Raw genomic sequence first — 16,899 nt, forward strand, 5'->3', positions numbered from 1 at the left:
CCGGACCATGGACACGTTCTCTTCTGGAAGGGCTTTTCACTCAGCACTTGTGTGATGAGTGGAGGATGTTGTGCTGTTCGGATCTTTAGTCTTGAACCTCTTATTTTATGCAATGTAGATTATATATATATATATATATATATATATATATATATATATATATATATATATATATATATATATATATATATATATATAAAGGATTATCTTATCTTATCCTATAGATAAGATATTCCTTTATTGTCCACACATGGGGAAATTTCATTGAAAAACGTTATTATTACAAAACGTTATTATTTATATACAAAATGAATCATCCTGCCATGAAATAAAAAAACTTCTTATTTATATATTTATTTATTCAGGCTTGCATGTATTATATATATAAATCATCCATTGTTGAACACACAGATACGCAGTCCTGCTCACACTGACGTCATAAAAGAGTAAAAAGTCTCGTCCTAAAACAGCGAGCGCATCAGAGCACGTGCTCACCCAAATCCCGCCCCCTTTTGCATTCAAGAGCAAACGAACAGTCGCGTTACTGAAACGCCAAACCTTCTGGACCAATCACGACGGTGAACCTTGTTACGTAGCCGGTATTCGCACAATCTGAGGCCCTTCTGTCAACAGGGAAGAAGGTATGCTATTTTAAACCTTTTATAACTTTAATACGTAAGCTGATTTAGCTTGGAATCTTTTTAACAGGCGGAATAGTTTATCCGTCCTATTTAGCTTTAGATTTTGCGCTAAGTTACATTCACTCTTTCAGATTCTAAGTCGTGTTGTTATAATGGTATTAAAACTATACAATGCAGTCCGCAGAGTAGGTATAGGATGCAGCGGCGTTTCCATCATTTTAGTGATGATCCGTGTGTGTTTTCAGTGTCTGCTGTGGTTTGTGCCTCTCTTTGTGCTGCGGGGCTGGGCTGGGGGGAAGTAGATGCTTCGTAGATGTCAATAGGTGCATTGTGAGTGGACAGTGGGCGCTGGCTGGACGTGAACCCGGGACAAACCCCCGGCCCTTTGCCCCAGTGTATTCAGCCAGACTCAGTGCACACGATGGGACATAATACACGTGCTTCTGAACATGCTTTATAGGTTGTTTTCAGAGAGTACTGCGAAAATGATATTAAATACAATTATTCAAATTAGCAGTGGGCAACAAGATCTCTTTTGGAGTGTCCTGTTGATGATATTCACACAAAATAATGTCACGCATACACAAAACACATTAGCTGAGGTTTAATTATCAGACAATTGTGAAATCTCTGTAAAATTAATCACAACACTGTAGAAATATCACCTTAACCTAATAAACCCTTATTTGACATTTGTCTTGTTTTTATGTATTTTTTTTAATCTCTTTTTGTAGCTGTAAACTCAAATTTTGGACGTCTTCAATCAAAACAGCATTGAGCATTCACAATATTGTCTAAATTATGATCTATTGTCCACCTCTAATTAAAATATGGATCGCTTGTACCGATCTCGGTATACATCTGTGGGGAGTACTGTGTTTTTTAAAGAAATTATGGACGTTTATTTTGTCTATAAAATGTGATGATGTCGTCTGCAACTCAACAATAGTCAACAACAACATTGCCATTAAGTCGGGCGTGGTCAATCAACAGTCACCATTAATGTACTCCTTACTTATCATTGCATCGTTATAACCAGAGCTAATGTATCAGTCAGGAAAGAAGTAAAATTAAAATGTATGACTTGAACACAGTACCATAATACTGTGTCCACTACATATTACAAGAAATATCTGTAAAGCTGCTGTAATATCTGCTGAGACAGGTGTGTGACATTAGGTCTGGCAGACTGACGCTACCATTCCCAAGTACTGCTCTTCCAACCACCCCCCCATCACTTATATATAGGACTTTATGGGTGAAGTGTCTTGCCCAAGGACAGCACAACCACTGTGCCACTGCAGTTGTTAAATTAAGGTACACTTTGATATCATACAGGGAGAAACATGCAAATCCTCCTAGTTTACAGATTCTTTAGTAGTAAAGTAATGCCAGTCTAGCAGCAGGTCTACTTTGCTACATGAACTGTTGTCACTGTCCTTCTGTCCCAGGGAGGGGTCTGCACCATAGCTCTCTCCAGGCTGACCCGCTGCTCTGCCCTGCTCAGGACCTTCGTCTCCCCCGTGGTTCATCCTCGCTTCCTCGCGTTACCCCCCAAACCCCGGGCCCCGCCTCCACCGTACAAGATGCCCCAGACCAACAAATGCCGGAAAACCCCTGCGGTGGAGTCCTCCGGCAAAATGCAGACCGAACCTGCCTCCAGGGAGCAGGCGGCCACACCAGAGGAAGAAGACGACCGCAATGTGGGGGACAGCCAGATCGTGAAGTCTCCCAGTGACCCCAAACAGTACAGGTAAAGGACACAAGTGCTGAGGAATGCCAAATGAGAACAGGTTGGAGTGCTTGCCAGGAAGAAATTCAAAAAGGAAATGGCTAAATAAGTAATTTAGAAATGTGCTGCTTCTACCAAAATTTTGAGAGGTGTCAGTTAAAAAGGTTCTCAAATTTTTCACAGTATATTCACCTTCAAACCACCAAATCTATTGACTGTTTTAAACAGGACTATTCCAGGCCTAATTTAGGGCTGAAATACTGTAATACTACAACACTGCAGTAGCTCTAACCAAGGTTTACCGTATTTTGCGCACGAAAAAGCGCACCGGATTATTAAGCGCACCATCAGCTATCTGTGTACCATGTGTACTGGTCCATAAATAAAGCGCACCAGACGATAAAGCGCATAAGATAAACAAAACAGACGGATAAGTCAGAGTCAGTTGAGCTTTATGAAACGCGTTCAACTCATTCAGATCAACATTGTTCAACGTCAAAACACACTCTGCTATCGCTAACAAACACGTTAGCATATTCACAACAACTCCCAGCCTCGATCAGTTGCAACACGTAAAATACACAATACACTCACTTTTTCAGTTCATTCCTCGTCATCAAATCCTTCAAATGCAGCTGAAGTACATCCCACATAGCTATGACCAGACGTCCCGATTTACCTGGGACAGCCCCGATTGTTTACATCCTGTGTCCCGGTGCATTTGTCCTGGTTTCGCACAGACTTTGTCCCGTGTGTCCCGGTTTAATGTCTGCTGGGGCGCATAATGGTAAAAGCAGGCAAAACGCTGATAGTGCTCCGTGCTAATATCTCTTTGGTCATGTGATGCCGCATCTCGGATCAACGCGGCAGTTCAGTGATGATTCCGGCCTTTTGATTCCCACAGTTGACTGATTATTTAGCCCGTAAGCGCATTTCTTGCAATAATATAACAGATCCAATGGTCTCTTGCATGGTCTCTTGGCAGTAGCCATCTTGGGACAAGTTTGGGGTCCTTCATTTACCGGTAGGTGTCTGCGTTGTGCCTGACTGAAAATGTTTACGTTTTGACAAAGTTTTGCGTGCGCCGCGTGTAGCAGAAGACTACTGTTCCCAGAATGCTTTGCACACATGTTGTTGGGACTTCTGGTTCCGGAGTACTGTAACTCTAGTCGCGCATCGCGTCTCATGTCCCAAATCTTCTTTATACACCGTGTACCACACAAAATATCTTTGCGGTCAGTAAGCACAACCAGAAATAAACCATATATTAAGCGCACCGGACTATTAAGCGCACGGACGGCTTTTAAGGACGTTAAAGACTTTTACGTGCGCCTTATAGTGCGGAAAATACGGTAACCCAAATGAGGACAAAAATGTGGAAAAATTAAGTAAAGCAGCCCAAGTACCACAAGCAGAAGCTTTTGTGTCCCCAGTGCTTCACTCACCACAGTTTGAGAACCACTGGCCTAGCACAAATAGACACAATATCGCAAAAACCTTTCTTACAGAGTTTTAAGATAATAAATATGTTAATAAATAAAGATTAAATTTTGAAAAAAAACCTCATGCTGAAGTCATGATCTTTATAATTTGAATCCTAATTTGTTTTGGTGCTATCTTCATTTGTAATATTTAGATTTATTGATCCACAAAGAGAATCAATTGGTTCCAGTTGCTCACATTATAATATCATAACAAAGAGTAAAATTAAATATGTTAATACAATATTAAATAACGTAGCAAAAATTTAAAAATGAAATGTTTTCATCTAATTCAACTCACGTTGTCAATAATATAAAGATTAGATAGATTCTGTCATGAACTTGCAAAAAAAAAGAGTACATTTGTACCCAAAATAACTACTTGGGTAATGTAGGTCTTTTGAACAGCTCATTTATTCCCTACAGTAAATAACTGTCAGCACATATCTAGTTTGCACTTATCAGTCGCCACAGAGACCAAACTATATACTTAAGAAATGGGGACGGGGGGAAATGGAACACGTTTAAAACAAGGAACTACTTAAGCTAACATGATGTTTTTAGTCCACTCAAAGCATTTAATCACATCAAGTTACCGAAATTTGGCTAATGTAGTTGGCTCCAACGTTTTTTGTACTGTTTTTAAAAACATGAAAAACAGAACTTGTTCATTTCAAACGGTTTGCTGTGTTCCAGACGTAATTCTCACTTTACTAACGCATTCCTAAGTTTCTAAGCACTTCTCACAACTTTCAGAGCCCAGAGCAGTTTTTCCCGTCACGGTTATGCTAACAGAAACTAGCATGCTAACCGCACACTTCCTGGTTTGCAGACCAAAAAAAACACTTTATAATTTGTTGCAGACGGTACACAGCGGTGTCATTTCGACCCTAAGTGCTACATTTACAATATATTTGTACAATTGCAATTCAAGGCAATTCAAAGTGCTTCACACAACAGGGAAAAAAATGTTTTCAAATTACAGAAATCAGTGAGAAGAGTGCAGAGAAAATCCTTTCAGTCATATGCACTGCTAAACATAACTGTTTTTATCTTAGATTTGAACATTGTCAGAGTAGAACCTGTCTCACATCTTCAGGAAGACTCTGACTCTGTCCTGACTCTGGCACCAGCAGGAGGCCGGTCCATGTTTAGTCCAGACTCTGGCACCAGCAGGAGGCCGGTCCATGTTTAGTCCTGACTCTGGGCACCAGCAGGAGGCCGGTCCATGTTTAGTCCTGACTCTGGGCACCAGCAGGAGGCCGGTCCATGTTTAGTCCAGACTCTGGCACCAGCAGGAGGCCGATCCATGTTTAGTCCAGACTCTGGAACCAGCAGGAGGCCGGTCCATGTTTAGTCCTGACTCTGGCACCAGCAGGAGGCCGGTCCATGTTTAGTCCTGACTCTGGCACCAGCAGGAGGCCGGTCCATGTTTAGTCCAGACTCTGGAACCAGCAGGAGGCCGGTCCATGTTTTGTCCTGACTCTGGCACCAGCAGGAGGCCGGTCCATGTTTAGTCCTGACTCTGGCACCAGCAGGAGGCCGGTCCATGTTTAGTCCTGACTCTGGCACCAGCAGGAGGCCGGTCCATGTTTAGTCCAGACTCTGGCACCAGCAGGAGGCCGGTCCATGTTTAGTCCTGACTCTGGCACCAGCAGGAGGCCGGTCCATGTTTAGTCCTGACTCTGGCACCAGCAGGAGGCCGGTCCATGTTTAGTCCAGAGTCTGGAACCAGCAGGAGGCCGGTCCATGTTTAGTCCAGACTCTGGCACCAGCAGGAGGCCGGTCCATGTATAGTCCTGACTCTGGCACCTGCAGGAGTCCGGTCCCTGAGGTCCTCAGAGTACGAGATGGTTCATATGGCACTAACATGTCCGAGATGTACTTTGGTGCTTGGCCATGGATAGAGGGGTCCCAGAACTGACCCTTGGGGCACTCCACAGGTCAGGGCCATGTGGTCTGAGACACAGTTACCAATTTCAACAAAGTACTTCCTGTCTCCCAGATAGGACCTTAACATATTTAGGGCAGTGCCAGTGATGCCCACCCAGCTAATTTAACTTGATCAAGTCCCCTTTGAACCATTCATTAAAGGAGACATATTATGCTTTTTTCAGATACTTAGTGTTGAATTATAACATAAGTAGATCATCTTTTACACATATGTCTCTGGTGCCATCACTCTCACAGATACATTGTGCTGGAGAACGGGCTCCGAGCGCTGCTTATCTCCGACTACAGCGGCCCGGCAACGGAACAGGACGACGACTCTGACGCAGAGGAGGAGGAAGAGGAAGACGACGAGGAAGAAGAGGACGACGAGGAGGGTGACGATGAGGAGGATGGAAGCGATGAAGAAGAAGAGACTGAGGGAAAGAAGAAGAAGGGAAATGCAGAAAAACAGGTACTTGCACTAAAAGGCTAAAACTAACAGATGATACTACAAATACATGACATCATACAGAAAAAACTTTATTTATCACCACCTGCTTGTCATCATGGAGATATTATTGCTTATCCTGGAATAATCCACCATTAAACTTCTCTATCCCAGAGACAAGCAGGACAATTTACAAGGTCAGATCCCTGTTATTTGAAGTTTAATATGTAGCATTCGCCTTTTAGAATTAGAATGAATTTCCCTTATAGGGCAGGGTCTGTGTAACGCTATGGGACTTAGAAGACAAATATTGAACCATTTCATTATTTGTTATTCATAAGATCCACAAACTTTCCATTAGAGATTGCCAATATATCGAAATTTAGATAATTTTGTGAACAATATAGAGGGCCGTGTATCGTTTATTGTAAAAAAATATCCCATTAAAACTAAAAATGAAAACAAACAGTGATATATCTGCACTTTAGTGATTCATTTTACAGACATTTGTCTGGTAATTAAACCTCAACTAACACATTCAAATACACGTTTTATCATATTTCTGTAGGATTGATATAATATTGTGTGACTATCAAGCCCCACATGCCATATTAATTATTCTTATAATTCAGCTTTGTCACCAGCCACGTAACAATCACATAATGGCACCACTTTCTGAAGCTAATGTGAAATAATAGATTCACGTTTCTTTAATTGCGCTTTGAGATTGAGATTTGTGCAAGGTTTTGTTTCATGTGGATGAGATATGAGCCATAAACCAGGTCAAAACCTTTGTTATCTGACTGTAAAAAGATCAATTCTGCCATAGAAGCTTTTCTCTAGCTCAGTTTGAGGATAGACCAATCTTGTCAAGAGAACAAAACCTGTGACAATAAACAACGATAAAGTGTAGACAGTAAATATATCACCAGACTGGAAAAAGATGCTTGTTGTTGTTAAGATAAGATAAGATATTCCTTTATTGTCCACACATGTGGAAATTTCATTGTTGCAACGCAGTAGATGCAGAGGAAAAGGACAGATAAGGAAGTTTAAAAAACACTCTTATTAGAAGAACTCTTATAAACAAAACTCTTATAAACAAAAACTCCTATAGACAAAACCTCTAATTTCCTAATAAGGAATGGAGAGGAAATAAAGATAAAATAAAATAAACACAGCTAGCGTAAGACAAAATAATAATAATAATAATAATAATAATAATAATGGTAAAATAAACACTCTATTTTCTTTAAATGCACATGAACATGTGACATTATTGCATGTTGTAGCAAAGTACACTTCTATAAAAGTAGTTTGAACATGGACTCTTACATTCTAACATCCATAACATTAGTGCTTGAACGAGTAATTAAAACATCCAGTGTATTAAGAGCCGTGTCTGCAGCCCATGATCTGTCCGGGCAGCGCTCAGTGTCGTGTGCCTGGGTGAGTGGAGCAGAGGGTTAATGGGGAAAGTGCCCGCCTCTGCAGTTCTGGTGCCCGCGTCGGCCCAATTAAAAGCGCTCTGCCAGGGTTCCTAAAATGAATGTTCGTATGTCAGTCCGCAGCCGCGCTCTGTGTCGGGGTTGGCAGCTTCTCTGATCCGCCTGACCTGCCTGGCCTCGCCCACTTTCTGGAACACAGTGAGTACTTCATAACAACATCTCGTTATGTGCCCTCGCTAATGAGAGCTGTCATTTAAAGCAGTGGAAATATTATGCCTTCTTGTGGATTTAATTGGTGTTTAAACGTGCTTTTTGTCACCTTGGGATTAATATTTCACATTAAACTTAAATTAAAATAATGTTTCAATTTGGAAAACACTTTACAAACTACACCTGTTTCCAATGCAGTATTTAGGCATTGGAGCGCCCTCTGCTGTCAGAAAAGGAAATTCATGAATAATGATAAAATAAACAAGCCCATAGGCAACGTGGCTGCAGCACAATTCTACCATAGCTCAAGTCCAGCCCTGGTTTAAGGACTTAAACTGAGCAGAAGAAGTCCGGACCTCGTAAATAAAAAAAGAAAAAAGTAACTAATTGACTGTAAAAGATATGTACCAGTAGTAGTAGTATTTTGATCATCGTAATCATTATCTGGACCAAACAGACTCTAAAACACAAGCACAAATACCTTTTTATAACAAAAGACTGTGGCAGGCACTAATGAGACGGGCTCAATTCATCCAAATGCGCAGCATTATTTTCACAAAAGAAACTAAATTTTTTGACCCTTTAAACAATAAGTCAACAAAATAAACTTTTTTATTTGTCAAATAAAACAATCTGACAGTAGATGAGATCTGTATGCTTGCTCATTTCCTAGTGTGATGTCGTCATTAATGCCAGGAAGTAAAACCTAAAGAAAAAAAGAAAATACTAAATTGGGACTGTATTATTATTTTTTTTGCACAACTTTTAATCTATTTATCGTAACTGCATTTCAGTTAAATGGACAGTACAACCTTTATGCACCTTAAATACATGCAAATACAAACTGTAGAGAATCTGACAAACTGCAGAGAGTTTGATGATGATTCAGTGCTTTTCCCACATGTGTTCTTCCTATTGGTCCATGTCCGAGGGATTGACAGAAGGATTTAACCAATCACAGTGAAGTGTGACCATCCTGCCAATAATGATAACGTTGAAATGTATACTATACTTTTTGCCATCTGACATATTTTTCTATATAGAACTTAAAATGTGTTGTGAGTAAAAAAAAATTATATATTCTGAACTAACACCAGGATCAAAACGAAAAGCGTTTTAAATCTTTTTTTTTAATCATCTCCACACTTTTTGATATGCTCCGATCCTTTAGCATGTTCACTTTGAGCTGAGACAATCTGTTCACAATGAAGAGTCAATTTATAAGCTAAATTACCTTTCAGTGATCAAAATATTATGCCTGATCCGTGCGTTTTAAATGTAACTGACCCAGCGAAGTGACAACACACTCGATTCCACACTTTAGCTGTCACGACATGGACACGAACAAACATGGCATTGTGAGCTGGAGCTTTGTTACAGGAAACCAGTTATTCAACCACGCGCGACAGAACAATGTGCAAGTGTGGAACATGGACAGAGCCGGTCAGGAGCGAGTCCGGTCAGGAGTCCGGTCAGGAGTCCGGTCAGGAGTCCGGTCAGGAGTCCGGTCAGGAGTCCGGTCAGGAGCCCGGTCAGGAGCCCGGTCAGGAGCCCGGTCAGGAGCCCGGTCAGGAGCCCGGTCAGGAGCCCGTTGCTGTTGTTCAAAGGGCAAAGTGTCAAGAGCAGTGATTTTCCCGCAGCTCAGATCCACTACGACACTCCCCGCTCTGGGTCACCTCCAGATCTGCATCAACATTTGCCAGGCACATTCTCACATGCTTTATGCGCGTCGTGGTCTGGTACCATGGCAACGCTGCCTGGATAAAAATGTTCAAACTCCTATCCTTCTATCTTTTTCTGTTTTGTTTTTTGGCCTTGTCATCTCTCCGTGAGGCATACGGCAAACTCATGTCAGGGTTTCCTCAGCCTCTTCTGTTCTGGATTTTATCCTTTTAAATTACTTAAAAATGTTTACTATTTTATTTTGCAACTGATAAAATGTAGATCTCGCATCATAATTGAGTAATAAGAAAGTTTTTATACCCGTGCAAAATAGTTTGTGTAATATTTTGATCTGTCTGTAATGTAATATCATTTTTGCATGTTTTATATTTTAGTATAAAAATAAAAGATAAGCCATAAAATTATCAATATTAGAACCGTGCAGTGCTAAAAACATACACACACACAAATAAATTGACTGATGCACAAAACAATTTTACAACCTTCAGTTACGCACAGACTTTGGACATGATCCTCACACTTCTGATCCACACAGAAGGTGCATTCAGGCTCAGCCCAAAGCTGGGACATTGTAAACCTTCTTTGCAGGGCAAACTGTCATTGCAATGAAACATATAAATCAGATATAAATCATGAGGTGGTGTAAATAACATTATACAGAAGAAAGTTAAGACAAACAAAATACTGTTTATTTTTATAAAAACACACACTTTTATGAACAGAAATGCTCCCTTGGGTAAAAATGTTTACATCCAAAGTTCAGATTTATCACTTGGTCAGGAGGTTTCAAAAGCTTGCTGTCTACAGCGTAATCTTTGTTTTATTCATCATAAATGGAAGAAGTGTTTAGAGCATTAGATAAACTACTGCTCAAGAACGTTTGTCATCCAAACACCCACGTAAATGGCTCCAAGAAAACTCAGGAATGCTTTTATATTTACAGTATATATTACAGTTTTTATCTTTAAATTAACAGTATTTGGTACCACTTAATAACTACACTTGAATAAATTAATTATGAACAAATATTTCATTAAGAATACTCCCTAGTGACGGCGAGTCTTGAATTAATTCTGAAACATTTTAAATAAACCATTTGCTCTTTTTGAATTAAGTCATTGTTAATTCTTCATTAAGGCTAATTAAGGAGTAGTTATATAAAGTGGTACCATTATTTGTTTTAGTCTGATTTAAACTGTTCATTTGAACATTTTGCTGTCGTCTCCATTCTCCTCTCCCAGAGAGAACACCCTCACACCCTCACACCTTCACACCCTCACACCCTCACACCTTCACACCCTCACACCCTCACACCCTCACACCTTCACACCTTCACACCCTCACACCCTCACACCTTCACACCCTCACACCTTCACACCCTCACACCTTCACACCCTCACACCTTCACACCCTCACACCCTCACACCTTCACACCTTCACACCTTCACACCTTCACACCTTCACACCCTCACACCTTCACACCCTCACACCCTCACACCTTCACACCCTCACACCCTCACACCCTCACACCCTCACACCCTCACACCTTCACACCCTCACACCTTCACACCCTCACACCCTCACACCTTCACACCCTCACACCCTCACACCCTCACACCCTCACACCCTCACACCCTCACACCCTCACACCTTCACACCCTCACACCCTCACACCCTCACACCTTCACACCTTCACACCTTCACACCCTCACACCCTCACACCCTCACACCCTCACACCCTCACACCTTCACACCTTCACACCCTCACACCTTCACACCCTCACACCTTCACACCCTCACACCCTCACACCTTCACACCCTCACACCCTCACACCTTCACACCCTCACACCCTCACACCCTCACACCTTCACACCCTCACACCTTCACACCCTCACACCCTCACACCCTCACACCTTCACACCCTCACACCCTCACACCTTCACACCTTCACACCCTCACACCCTCACACCCTCACACCCTCACACCCTCACACCTTCACACCCTCACACCCTCACACCATCACACCCTCACACCTGGAGCTCCTGCAGCTCCTGCAGCTCCTGCTCTTCTCTAAGTCACAGAGCATTGCCCAAGTGGACTTAAATGGATTGCGTAACCAACTCAAACATGTCACACCGCTTCATAGGCAAGCCGTCGTTTAGTATGCATGAAAAATCCCCATTAGCTTCACGGCGCTGGAGCCTGTACTGCTAAAGCGGCCTTGGAGTGCATATTACTTGCTTAGCCCTTTTTTTACTAGACTTCCTCCGTGCTCTTTGAATACAGCTCATAAAATACAACTCCTGGATTGCATTTTGTTCTATTGCCGTGGCTGTCAGCAGAGCGATTGTAATACCCATCTCTTTGTAATGATGCGACTGCTCAATGCTCTTCTGTGATGGCCAGACGCCGGTGGAGCCTCAGTCATTCTCACAAATTGTCCCGCACCTGTCTCCCCCGTCCTGCTTTATCGCCATAATTGTACATTTGTTTACGGCTATATTTCAAAAGGCCAGAAGATGTAATACTTTTTCTGTCAGTGAGTGGACAGTCTGCGTAACAATAAAAATCTGATTACATTTACTCGTGTTTTTAAATAATGCAAGGCTACAGTCCCATGTCGCGTGTCGCCACTTAGTCACCGAGCCACATTCCTCCAACAGCGGCTCTGATTGGTCCTGGCAGTTGCTTCTTATGGTTTTCGTTTGACAAAATAACTTGTTAAATGTAAAGGCAATGTCAGTCAGTTTATTTTCTCACTTTTACACTGCTGTATGGTGCACTTATAAGAGCTCATACTGAAGTAAGCAGCATTATGAGATGAGGGGGAGGGGAGGCTGAAATATAAATGATAATGATGGAAAAGTGATGTTGTAAACTTTCAAATTAGACTATAAGGTGATATTTCTGCACTTTTGTGATTCATTTTGCAGACCTTTTCACATTTGTCTTAATTAAACCTCAAAATAATTTCTGTTAGAATTATATTATTTGACTATATCATTATCAGTATATTCCAAATAGATATCCTGATATTCATTTTTGTCAATGCTGCCCACCACTAGTGAGAGTACTATATATTTATAAGTGAAGTTTTTATTTACTTATTAACCTTTATTTGACCAGGTAAGAACTCATGATACTGATATTTCATTTAAGTATGTTTCTTCTTCTGCTCGGTCTCTTAGAAAATCAATTTCCCCTTGGAGATGAAAGAAAAGTAACTCTTGATTCATATGCCAGGCTCTGCGCTCGTCTCAGCAGTGTGACACAATTGATTCCAGGCTCTTTGCTGAATGTCCTCCCTGCTCTCCCCCTTCACTTTTAAATTTATACTGCCCAGTCAAATACAGACCAAAAACGGACCCAATTAAACAAAGATTAAAGTGTATATTCCTGAACTACAGCCCTTTTAAGGATTCTCAAAATGAACATGGATGCCAAGTTTGTCCACGTAAAAAACATCAAATAATAACTAAACGACAAAAGAAACAAGCAAACATTCATAGATGTTGGACCTTATAATTACACTTGGGGTTTAGCCCTCAAACATGGGACAATAACAGGAAAAATATGTTCAAATGACTTGACTAAACACATGATTCCATGTGTCATTGAAAGCCTAGTTTGGCCTCATGTATATTATTGTGTGGATGTTTGAACAATTCATTAATTTAATAATGTTCTTAAACTACAGTTGATACATAACAAAGCTGCACATGTGGCTCAAAAATGTGCTTTTAGAACGAGTGTGATTAAAACCCTTAAGATACCAACTTTGCTTTGGGTGAAAGATGAATGGTTGTGTGTAAAAACAAACTATTTAAGAAATATTCATACTCCAAACACCATCTATGTTCTACCAAAAGCTGCCCACTTGAGAAGGACAGGGTTTCACTTTGCCACAAAGTAAAACTGGTCAGAACCAGTTGGTCGTTTGGGCCAAGGAGTGGAATCATTTACAGCAGAATATAAGGGAACAAAGCTTCAAAAAGTAACTCAAAATGCATTATCTTATCTTATCTTATTATCATAAACAAATGTATGACTTGATGTTAACTAGCACGTGTAACTCACATTGAACCAGTGCTCAATATGTAAAAGTTACACATTATTGTTGTTGTTTTGCATCTCTTGAAATTGTATTTAAGTAGCAAATATTGGTGTACTGGTGTAAATAAGTAATTGTATTGATTTAAAATGACCCCAGGAAGAGTAATGCTAATGACCCCAGGAAGAGTAATGCTAATGACCCCAGGAAGGGTAATGCTAATGACCCCAGGAAGGGTAATGCTAATGACCCCAGGAAGAGTAATGCTAATGACCCCAGGAAGGGTAATGCTAATGACCCCAGGAAGGGTAATGCTAATGACCCCAGGAAGAGTAATGCTAATGACCCCAGGAAGGGTAATGCTAATGACCCCAGGAAGGGTAATGCTAATGACCCCAGGAAGGGTAATGCTAATGACCCCAGGAAGGGTAATGCTAATGACCCCAGGAAGGGTAATGCTAATGACCCCAGGAAGGGTAATGCTAATGACCCCAGGAAGAGTAATGCTAATGACCCCAGGAAGAGTAATGCTAATGACCCCAGGAAGAGTAATGCTAATGACCCCAGGAAGAGTAATGCTAATCTAATAAACAATCAACTTCTAGTCATTTCTTTTACATGACATTATTCACTGACTCCTGAAACTTGATGATAGTAAGTTAACTATGACAGAGATATGACTTCAAATCTTTAACAAGAAATATTATTGCTTTTCTACTCTTCAACAAACACGTCTTTTCAAATGTTCTGAGCCCGTCTTCTTCTTCTCTCCCGTGTCCCAGTGGTGTTCATGGGCAGCGAGAAATATCCTTCCGAAAACGGCTTTGATGCGTTCCTGAAGAAGCACGGAGGAAGCGACAACGCCTCCACCGACTGTGAGAGGACCGTGTTCCAGTTCGACGTCCAGAGGAGGAGCTTCAAAGAGGCCCTGGACAGGTGAGCGAGCCGGGGGCCGAGGCTGGAGCTGTGGAAGGGGCTCGCGCTGGGTTTGAAGTACAAAGCAGAGCAACCATGCACTGACTTTTCTGCTCCGTTTCTTAAAGTGGGACAAATGAAACAACCTTTTAAGCAGACTGGTGAGTGACGAGGGAAATAAGAAGAGGTAAAAGAGGCGGCTGGATGTACCTCGATTTTACAACAGAACAACAAATGATTTAATATCCCAGATTGCACTTTTGACAAAAGTGAGAGGTTAAATTGAAGTACATACGACAGGTTAAACTACTGATCAGTCAATAAGTGCATATTACAGTTTTTAGTATTAGTTTTTACGATTTTCCAATTTTGAGTTTATTTGGTGCATTTAAACCTGTCGTACATATACATTATAGTTTTGCACTAATCAAGTAGGTATTTGTGGAGAAAAGTTGAAAAATGTGGAGAAAACTGACAGGAAGTGACACCACACCCACACCAGAGACACTCATTTCAGTCAAAGTTTATGTAGAATTTACACAAAAATCACTTTTTCACCCTCTAAATATGAAATTAACAAAATAAAGGTTCTATTATATATTTTTATTTATCAAATTAAAAAACAAATGACTTAACCATCCCAACAATGAAGAGTACAATGGTGAAATAGACTTTGGCTGCTTTCACATTGGTCTCGGTTTAGACTTAGTTTGATGCTGGTCTAGTCCTGGTCTAGTCCTGGTCTAGTCCTGGTCTAATTCAGGTTTAGAGCTGTGTTTAGTCCCAGTTCAGTCCAGAGTTCCAGATATCGTTCCTTTATCGTCCCCGGGGCCCCTCCATATCTTGAGCCAGAATCTGAGGAAACAGGAAGAACATTATAGAACGATCCTGTATCATTTCTGCTCGAGGCCATTATCTTTAATAGGAAACCCCGCTCACCTTATCGAATGTGTAACTTTCTGATTAAACCTGTTGAACGCAGAAAGATTTCAGAAAGGGAAAGAGACATCATCTTCCTGGACCTGTAATGCCCGCACTAAACAAAAGAGCTGTTCGGAGGAGGTGTATTCACTTGGAAACTGCTTAATCCTCTCCCTGACAACCAGCCTAACGTCATTTTAGTGAGCTGGGCCGCTGCTCTTCAAGTCCGTTTTGCACGCAGCACACATTAGGTCACTACAGGTGTCGGCATGCTCAAATACAGAATATTTTGTGTTAAAAAAAACTTTAAAAGGTGTGTTTTCATTGCTGGATGATTATCAGGATTCAAATGTTGTTGCTGAATCTGTCTAGACCTCAAAGTTCTCAAAACAGGATTTTAGGTTGTACATAATAAACACATCATGGACATTAGTTAGCACAAAGTTGTTTAGTCTCCGTTGTGCCTTTTCTTTGTTCTCGGTTGGTCCAGTTTGTTTTACTTGTAAGTAAAGGGGCAGAGATTTGATTAAGTATAGTTTTCTTCCTCATGTCACATACGACTTTTCTCTTCTTAAGCTGACTTTGTCGACTAGTCATCATTATCACTAGTAATCGTTGCGGCGCTAATAATTAAAAAAAAAAAAAAAAAAGAAGTTGAGCAACGCACAAGTTATGACTGCACAATGTTACAATATTACCATGATCAGATGATGTATTTAGAAACTGTATGTAATCCAATAACCCCAACGTCTGACAGATATGCAACACTTTCTTACTTAATTTAGAGATTCTACTACAAATGGCAATAGTTTTTGCTAGAATCTGGCATAGTTACACTCACATTTACATGGGTTCATTAATATGTGCTGTCCTTATCAAATTAATAAGTATTGTTATTTCTTTATTCAACACAGTTATCCCTTTTCCCCTCATCTCACATACTCTTCTTTTTAAAATAACTGTATGTAAGATTTGTATTTCAAATTTCATGAAGTCCAACCTGTTTCCCCAGATACAGGATAATCATGTTCAGAGCAAGTACAGCAATTGCTGATAACAATTTTGGTTCTGATTAATTGTTCATTACATAAACGTTGGTCATAATGTCCACTTAGTTATTATTTATGTTCTCAAGGCAGAATGAGCCACACACGAATCTCTCATTTGGGTTGCCAGTTCCTACAACTTACACTAGGTGGTACACTGACTCCAACACGGGGCCGGCGCGGGTCCCCCAAGACTAAGGGGTTACAAATCGGGTCTGCGGAAAGAATCTGTAAGAAGTCTAATTATTGCTGCACGCCGCAGTCGTCTGTCTGCTTTTCTAGTCATCAAACGAGCTCGCACAAAACCACGTGATCTAATACAGATCGCACCAGTGTTGTAACCCACACGGATCCCGAACCGCACCCGCACTGGAGTCCGTGTACACAAGG

At 40.9% G+C, this 16,899-nt stretch overlaps 1 protein-coding gene across 1 annotated transcript in view; it reads left to right on the plus strand.

Moving 5' to 3' along the window:
- Positions 1-543: 543 nt before the first annotated feature.
- The window catches only part of nrd1a (nardilysin a (N-arginine dibasic convertase)), a 75,529-nt gene continuing 59,173 nt past the window's right edge, over positions 544-16,899 (plus strand). The window contains exons 1-5 of the mRNA XM_072457430.1: positions 544-641; positions 2,093-2,394; positions 6,045-6,258; positions 7,799-7,880; positions 14,410-14,563. Of these exons, the coding sequence (XP_072313531.1) occupies positions 2,228-2,394; positions 6,045-6,258; positions 7,799-7,880; positions 14,410-14,563 (617 nt within the window). The 5' untranslated portion in view covers positions 544-641; positions 2,093-2,227. The remainder of the gene's footprint in view (positions 642-2,092; positions 2,395-6,044; positions 6,259-7,798; positions 7,881-14,409; positions 14,564-16,899) is intronic.

The sequence above is a fragment of the Eucyclogobius newberryi genome, unplaced genomic scaffold, assembly GCF_026437365.1.
Source record: "Eucyclogobius newberryi isolate DKJ021-1_F unplaced genomic scaffold, fEucNew1.0.hap1 SCAF_21, whole genome shotgun sequence".
NCBI classification, from domain to species: domain Eukaryota; kingdom Metazoa; phylum Chordata; class Actinopteri; order Gobiiformes; family Gobiidae; genus Eucyclogobius; species Eucyclogobius newberryi.